The 8,767-nt window shown below is 39.0% G+C and overlaps 1 protein-coding gene across 2 annotated transcripts in view; it reads right to left on the bottom strand.

The window, feature by feature from the left end:
* Window positions 1-8,767, bottom strand: part of LOC107556066 (dnaJ homolog subfamily B member 6-like) — a 36,821-nt gene that overhangs the window by 25,386 nt on the left and 2,668 nt on the right. For both annotated transcript variants that reach the window (XM_016239057.1, XM_016239056.1), the window contains exons 2-7: window positions 7,633-7,742; window positions 6,991-7,044; window positions 6,800-6,904; window positions 888-1,016; window positions 640-778; window positions 346-416 (exon numbers count right to left, since the gene is read on the bottom strand). In XM_016239057.1, coding sequence (XP_016094543.1) covers window positions 346-416; window positions 640-778; window positions 888-1,016; window positions 6,800-6,904; window positions 6,991-7,044; window positions 7,633-7,742 — 608 coding nt within the window. The remainder of the gene's footprint in view (window positions 1-345; window positions 417-639; window positions 779-887; window positions 1,017-6,799; window positions 6,905-6,990; window positions 7,045-7,632; window positions 7,743-8,767) is intronic.

Raw genomic sequence — 8,767 nt, 5'->3', positions numbered from 1 at the left:
AAAATAATAATATATATATATATATATATATATATATATATATATATATATATTAATAATAACAAAAATAATGGGAAAAAACGCTTATATTGGAATGATAGTTCACCCTGTTTACGTCTGCGATTCACTGCACAGAGGGCAAGAGCACCACCTAAAAGCTCACATCGCATGGATGCGTCACATGTGACCTACTCTTGGTTTGCCGACTAGTGGAGAGCAGGTGTTTTGTTTGCCATCAGCCTGGTTAGGAGGGTTGGTTAGGAATGTTTGGGTTTAAATGTTTTGAATGTTCTTCTGCAGAGTTCAGAGATCACTTGTTGTCCAGTCGGAGAAGCTGCTCCTTACCATTGACTGTGAGAGATTTGAGCTGACCATCCTCCTCTACCTCCACTCTCTCTTGACCATTCTCTACAATACTGTAATGACACAAAAGTTAGCTTAGAGTGAGTTGACATTAACTGTACAATTATTACCATAGACAGTAGTAAAGACTTCGTCAATAAGCATCAGTTTATGAGCAATTTGCATAGATATGTATAGTGGGACAAAACAACTTTATGCAAAAATGGTATTGCGTAACATGCTTGAAGTTGTGAATCACTATTTAAACAGAGGCAATTACAGAATGTTCTTTGGTACCGTTTGGTGGTGATCCTCTTTCCATTGATGAATTTGGTGGATGTAGAGACAGAGCGGAAGTTACCCATCCCACCACCACCAAATGTGGAGGACAATGAGGTGAAGCCACCCCCACCCATTGGGCCAAACGAGGTGAAACCTACAGAAATGATGATGACGATGATGATGATGTTCAAATACACAAGTATACCAGTCATACCCAGAAGGACTTCTTGTAATTTTCACTAGCTACACACAGATTAACATACCTGTGTCAAACCCAGAAAAGGGGGAACCAAATGGAGAAAATCCAGGAAAGAATGAACCTGTCGTTCTGCTCCTGCTAACACCCCTGTGACGCTGCCCACCACCAAAGAAATCTTCAAAGGGGTCATCAGCTAAATCAAAAGAAATAAAGAGCTTAGTGAAAAACAATGGCATAGCTTTACGTGTAAGATGTTACAATAACAATTGAGCCATGTAACAACCTGAACCATTCACCAACAGCACAATATTGTATTACAGAACTAAAGAAACCATTTACAGCATCTAAATATGGACACCGTGAGGGGAAAAAAAAACACTTTTTTGAAATCTGCCATTAAAAACAGGACAAAAAGTGTAACACAAATAAATTTCTGACATTAACTGACAAACCTAGCTTACCACCACAAGCACTCACAAATCAAGGAACCAGCTTGACAATTTGCACACGCAATCATATTACAGACAACATTTTGATAAAACCCCAACACATCTCTGATAATTTCTTTATAACATTTGTGTGCCACCAAGCCCTCTATCGTTTACTTTTAGGCAAAACCTACACTCCCTTTCACCCTCCCATTTTTCCTCTGTAGTGTCTTCCTCTCTTCCCTCACCCACCCATTTCTCATCTCTGGATATGAATGCAACAACTGACACTATGCTCCACTTTAACTTCTTGTCTAGACAATATGTCCTCTCTCCTCCCGGCCAGCATGTGCTACCCCTTCTAACCCCTGGTTATCTTTCTCTGCTGAAGTCCATACTGCCAAATCTTTAGATTTCCACAACAAGATCAACAGTGCTTTGGACACCCGTAATCTGTTCAAATCATTCAATTCTCTACTCTGTCCCTCTCCACCACCTCTTTAACAGCTAATTATTTTGCCACATTCTTCTCAGACTAAAACCATCAGCAGTCAGTTCGCAGCTCCACACACACAGGAACTCAAACCAACCACATCCACTACTAAAACTACCCTTTCCTCCTTCTGTCCCCTCACTGAGGCAGAAGTATCAGAACTTCTCTCCAGCCATCCTACAACCTGGCCTCTAGACCCAATCCCCTCACACCTTCTCAAAGCAATCTCTCCTACACTCTTACCAGCACTCACACATAACATCAACACATCTCTTCTCACAGGCATTTTGCCCACTGCATTCAAGCAAGCTAGGGTAACCCCACTGTTTAAAAAAAATCTACATTAAACACTTCACTTGTAAATAGCTACAGACATGTCTCTATCCTTCCATTCATAGCGAAAACACTTGAACAAATTGTTTTCAACCAGGTATCATAATTTCTTCATAGAATAACCAGCTGGATGTTAACCGGTCAGGTTTTAGAAGTGGCCATTCAACTGAGACCGCATTACTGTCAGTCACTGAAGCCTTGCGGATTGCGAAAGCCGATTCCAAATCAGTTCTCATTCTGGTCGATATATCTGCCGCTTTTGACATTGTGAATCATCAGATCCTCCTGTCCACCCTCTCCTCACTAGGCATCTATCGCTCTCTCTCTCTACCTATCTCACAGGTAGGTCTTTCAGGGTGGCCTGGGGAGGGGAAGTATCCTAAGCACATCAACTGGTCACTGGGGTTCCTCAGGGATCAGTTCTTGGACCCCTCCCTCTTCTCCATATACACTACATCACTGGAATCCATCATACAGGCACATAATTTCTCCTACCACTGCTATGCTGATGACACACAGCTCTATCTCTCATTTCAACCAGATGATCCAACGGTAGCTGCAAGATCTCAGGCTGCCTGGCGGACATCTCAGCATGGATGAAAGAACATCACCTACAGCTCAACCTGGCAAAGATTGAGCTTCTCATCTTCCCTGCCTATCCGACTCTACAGCATGAGTTCACCATCCAGCTAGGTTCATCAACAATTACCCCATCAAGTTTGGTCAGAAATCTTGGTGTAATCTTTGATGACCAGCTGACTTTCAAAGACCACATTGCAAACACCACTCTATCTTGCAGGTTTACATTGCACAACATCAGAAAGATCAGGCCCTTCCTAACGAAGCATGCTGCACAACTTCTTGTCCAGGTCCTTGACATTTCTAGGCTGGACTACTGCAAAAGCTCTTCTGGCTGGACTTCCATCATGCACAATCAAACCTCTTCAAATGATTCAGAATGCAGCAGCACAACTGATCTTCAACTAACCCAAAAAGTGCCCACATCACACCTCTCTTTATCTCCCTGCACTGGCTACCGGTTGTAGCTCGCATCAAGTTCAAGACATTAATGCTTGCATATAGAACAGCCACAGGCTCAGCACCCTCCTACTTCCACACACTCTTACGTATCTACATCCCCTCCAGAAGCCGGCGATCTACAAATGAGTGACGCCCTTTCGTTCACCATTCCAGGCTGGTGTAATGATCTTCCCACCCCCATCCGGAATGCTGAATCCCTGAAAACGTTCAACCAACAGCTGAAAACTCATCTCTTTTGTTGCTAGCATTTGACTACATCCTAGAAAGAAAGAAAAAAAATTGCTTTCTCTTTCCTTAATCCACCCGGTCTAGTACTTGTACTAATCTGAACCATGTCTGAAACTTTGTATTACGAGCACTACCTGTGATGATGTCATAATTACAGCAGAAATACCATAGGAAACATCATAGCTAATATGGGAGGCCTTTGAATGTGGTGTTGGACAATAAGGGGCTTTTTGAGTCAAAAAGGTTGAAAACCACTGGCTTGGCTAAAAAAGGTCACCAGTTTGATCTATTTGCTTGTTTTAGACACAAAATACCATCTATTGACCAACTCTGGCCTTCTGCCACTCAGAGTGAGGAAACTGTTTCAAGAGAGCTAGATTACCATCTCATGAAAAAACAGATTGCCTATGCCCTTTTAAATAAAGGTAATTAATTACCATACCATGTATTACAACGAAGCTGAAACACACCTTATGATGCATTGTGACATAATTTGTCTAAAGAAAGTTGTGAATATACAGTGGCTGTCAAACAATTAAGTCTTAAGAGTAAATGCTTCTATCCGAAGTGACTTACAATACAGGTCTTATAAGGGGGAGAATCTCCCTGGAGCTACGTGCATTGCTCATGTCTCACTGGTCCTTTCATGCAGAGATCAAACCCACAAGTATTCGGTTTCGAGCTTTTATTAAATTTCCTTTTTTTTTTTCTTCTGTTAATGGAAATACTGGTTGATGGGGGCTGCAAAGGTCTATTTTTATTCATCCTCATAATTTTGGGAGCAGTGTTGCAATTTATGCCTGCTGAAACAAGTCTAGATCAATGCTTCTCCATTTTCAGGCACTCGGCACCTTCATATGAACTTTTCCCCATCTCCTTTAAGCAGTTTGATTTGGCAAACAGAACCACGCCTGATATCTTCATATGCACGCACACAAACACATACACAGTTATTCTAACCCACCCCCAACCTTGTCATGGCTACATAAACACAAATAAACCCCAATGATCTTCTACCATCAAGGATGGACCTCCTGAAACATTCCAATTTGAAACAATTCTCAGTACATTGACATATTTCTCACAGATAAACATATATATGCACACATACATGTTGAACACATACACTAATTTTCTCTCTCATAGCGGCCTAGAGCTATTAGCCATTCCCTTTCTCTTGCTGCTCTTTTATTCGGAAGCTATTTCTGAGAACATTCCTAGTGGATGATGCATGGTCTCTTCTCGTCCCACTTGCCTCGCCATATTTAGAGTGCCTGTATATTTTATACACATGCCGCTCAGCCATTTGCTCCCAGCAGTTAGAGTCAGTGGGCATGGGGTAGCACTTTAGTGTTTAACAGATGTCTAATATGTCTTATCTATGATCATTTCAACAACACTGAGTTTTCGGTTTAAGAACAGCTGATTTGAGTTTGTTCATCCAACTCAGAGTTAAGCACATGCACCATGACTATAAAAAGCCATGAGCAATGGTGCTCTGATATTATGAATCTGCAACAGCACCTGGAGAGAAAAAATAAAAAAAATTAAAAAAAAGAGAGATCCACATACTTTTCCCCAGTAAAACTGGAAGTGCTACTGCAAGCAATCAGAGACTGAGCATATATTTTTGAAAACAAAAATTAAAAATTAAAACAATACGTCTGCAGTGGTGAGAGAGTTGGCATGAAAATTGCTGCTTAAATCAATGCGTAAGTTTAATTTTTAAATCACTGTTATAATATCAGAGGAGAAAACTAGCAGAAGGGCAAGTTACTGAACCTAATGTTCATTTGACATATTAAAGGGGTCATACGATGTTGCTAAAAAAGAACATTATTGTGTGTATTTGGTGTAATGAAATGTGTTTATGCGGTTTAATGTTCAAAAAACATTATTTTCCACATACTGTACATTATTGTTTCTCTTCTATGCCCCACCTTTCTGAAACGCGTCGATTTTTACAAAGCTCATCGGTCTGAAGAGCAAGGTGTGCTCTGATTGGCCAGCTATCCAGTGCGTTGTGATTGGCCGAATACCTCAAGCGTGTGACGGAAATGTCACGCCCCTTACCATACTGTGATGCTGTGTCCCGGCGTGACAAGACAAAAACAATAAAAACTCATTATAAACTAGGCATTTGTTGCATCCAGTGGGGACATAATTACTGATTATAATGACTTATACGGTCTTTTTACATGTTGTGTTGCATCGCGCCACGTAAACACAAAACCATGTCTGCATTTGTGATCGGAGAAATGACAAACAACAAGCGCTACTCTACACTGCTCAAAACTCACGTTTGAATCATCAGTGGCAAATCCTTTAAAAAAAAAAAAAAAAAAAAAAAACTTAATTACACTCTGTGAGTCAGAACAGCCGGCATTGTAGTCTACTCTTCCAGGATCAGGAAACATTCCTCCATAAAATGCGCTGGACACATCTGAATATTTGGTTTGAACTGTTCTGGAACAGTGTTGTAAATACAACTTAACCACTGATTTCTAGTTTTGTCCTCTTTTGGAAGGCCAAACAAAGTATTTTCACAACGAAACACACAGTGTCTTCACGACATGGTGGTGGCGGTGGCAACAATACTACAGCGAGAATCAAAGTTACGCCTTCTTTCTTTGCGTGAACATTTGGGCGGTGTTATGCAAATCTTCCCACACAGTGATGTAGATATGTGGGGGTGTTTTTAAACGAGGCATTTTAGGAAGGAGTGGACAAGTCTTAACTTTTATAAAGAATATCTCTTTGGGTCTGAAAGTAACTTTGGGATTACTGAAGAAAACCTGCTCCCGACCAGGTTAAGTTCACAGAGTAAGTTACCATGGTATAAGTTACCTCTCTTTCAGAAACGGGCTTGACTTACCCCGCTTTCTAGGGTTTGAGATAACACCCGTTATGAAACAGAAAGCCCAGAGCTTCCCTCATTTCAGAGTTAACATACCCAGTTTCCACTAAACCTAATTTCCAAAATTGGCCTCACGCTCTGGTGTGAAATTATTGTATTTATGTGTACAGACATATAAAAGAAAACAGCCCTTTCAGTAATGTGAGAAAAATGTTCCATAATACACACCCAAGTTAAGAGCACATTTTGAGAGAGTATTTTTAGTGAACAATATAGTTATGGTAGATTAACAGAAAACTAATCATCAAATGAACCCAAGCTCCAATAATTTCATGCAAAACCTAATTACCTAATTATAACTCAAACCACATCATTACTGTCACAGGGACACTGTGAGAGATTAAATGACCTTCATTTCCTCTCTTTGGGAATTTTGTTCTAATTTTTAATACTGCTGTTTTCACTGACAAGAACCACTTTATTCTGAAATTATGCAGGTTAAACTTGGTTTTGCTATTAAATATTCTACACGTCCTCTTTTTCTATTCCATGTGTATTTTTGTTATTTATTCAATATAAATTACACATGCACCTACCAAAGAAATCTGCAAAAGGATCTCGGCCTCCAAAGAATTCCCTGAAGACATCGTCTGGATTTCGGAATGTGAATCCGCCCATGAAATCCTCGTCATAATGGCCTCCTTTTCCAACAAGTAATAGAGGAAAACCACATTTTCAAAAACAGGTAAATGTCAAAATATAACAAATCAGGAATAACTTTACTTACCTCTACGAGATAGGCCTTCTTTACCATATCTATCATACTGTCTCCGTTTGTTTTCTGTATGAAAGAATGCTGCTTTTAGTTTCACTCAAATCAGACACAGAATAATGTTTTATATTAATTACGCACTCCTCCCACCACACCTTCACCTAATATTTGTAGCTTTTAACAAACAAAAAAAAAAATTTAACGGACAACCTCATACTGAGAGGACAACATCTGAGCCAGTAAAGGGTGCTGTTCTGTGCCAAAACTATCGTTTATATAACATGCGTTAAGTTGATCGTTACTACTAAAACCACTCTAGGAGGGACAAACGTAACTGGCCATTTTTGAACAGAAATTTTGGCTTGTAAATCCACAGTGTGACTGATATTTGTGCCAAATGCCATCCTATTCTGAGGACAGGCACCATGCCTCAACAAGTTTAAAACATTCATGAAATCAAACATTTCAAGCTCATTCTGGGTACAGTTCTTTATGCTTTATGCCGTTTTTACCAGTATAAAGTGAATATCTCATGGGACATTCATTCCATAACAATTCTTTAATATAATAAGTTAGTGTTGTATTTTAAAATATATTAATTCTCAAAAATTACATGGAAATATATTTAAAAAATAAATAAAATCTAAATGGCAATACCATCTGACAGGACTTCATATGCCTCAGAGATCTCTTTGAACATTTTTTCAGCTTGTTCTTTGTTGTTTGGGTTTTTATCTGGATGCCACTTTAGTGCTTCTTTTCTGTACCTGTAAAACACACAAACCCAAACCCTTATTAAAACAAGACTACTTAAGGGTGAAAGGACAACATAAAAGAGGTTCATTAAATAAAATCCAGTTTATATAAGATGCACTTTAAACTAAAATCTGCAGACAGATAGATAGAGTATGAAATGCAGTTAAATATTAAAACCATTAAATATTTTTGGGATGAGAATCAATTTCTTTTATGAAATAGTGACCAGTTAAAAGACCCAAGGTATATGCTTTGACCATAAATGTGCAGACATATAAAATCACAATAAGCTTTGTGCTTTGTTACTATTGATATTAAATAAAGTCTTGTTTCAAATTCGGTCCATTTTATTACAATATTCAAACAGTAAATGCAGTTTTGGCGCCGTTTAATGTGGTGACACATTGCTACAGCGTCTCAGTTCAAGAGAAGCGGCTGATCGTCTCCTCTGCTTTAATAGCAGTTACAGCACGAAATAAACATGAATGAACATCCGAAGGCGTTAAAAGAAAGAGTACAACTTACCGAAATCCATATCCGTCTCATGTTATCGTTCAATCAGTGTTTCAATGTCAATATAACAGCTTGTAAACATACAGGTGCATCTCAATAAATTAGAATGTCATGGAAAAGTTCATTTATTGCAGTAATTCAACTCAAATTGTGAAACTCGTGTATTAAATAAATTCAATGTACACAGACTGAAGTAGTTTAAGTCTTTGGTTCTTTTAATTGTGATGATTTTGGCTCACATTTAACAAAAACCCACCAATTCACTATCTCAACAAATTAGAATACGGTGGCATGCCAATCAGCTAATCAACTCAAAACACCAATAAAAAAAAAACATTTTTAGTGAATTGTTGGCCTTCTGGAAAGTATGTTAATTTTCTCTACATGTACTCAATACTTGGTAGGGGCTCCTTTTGCTTTAATTACTGCCTCAATTCGGCGTGGCATGCAGGTGATCAGTTTGTGGCACTGCTGAGGTGGTATGGAAGCCCAGGTTTCTTTGACAGTGGCCTTCAGCTCATCT

The sequence above is a fragment of the Sinocyclocheilus grahami genome, unplaced genomic scaffold, assembly GCF_001515645.1.
Source record: "Sinocyclocheilus grahami isolate Dianchi unplaced genomic scaffold, SAMN03320097.WGS_v1.1 scaffold554.1, whole genome shotgun sequence".
NCBI lineage: Eukaryota > Metazoa > Chordata > Actinopteri > Cypriniformes > Cyprinidae > Sinocyclocheilus > Sinocyclocheilus grahami.
The sequence above is the reverse complement of the archived record's forward strand: the minus strand, read 5'-3'. Positions and strand labels throughout refer to the sequence as shown.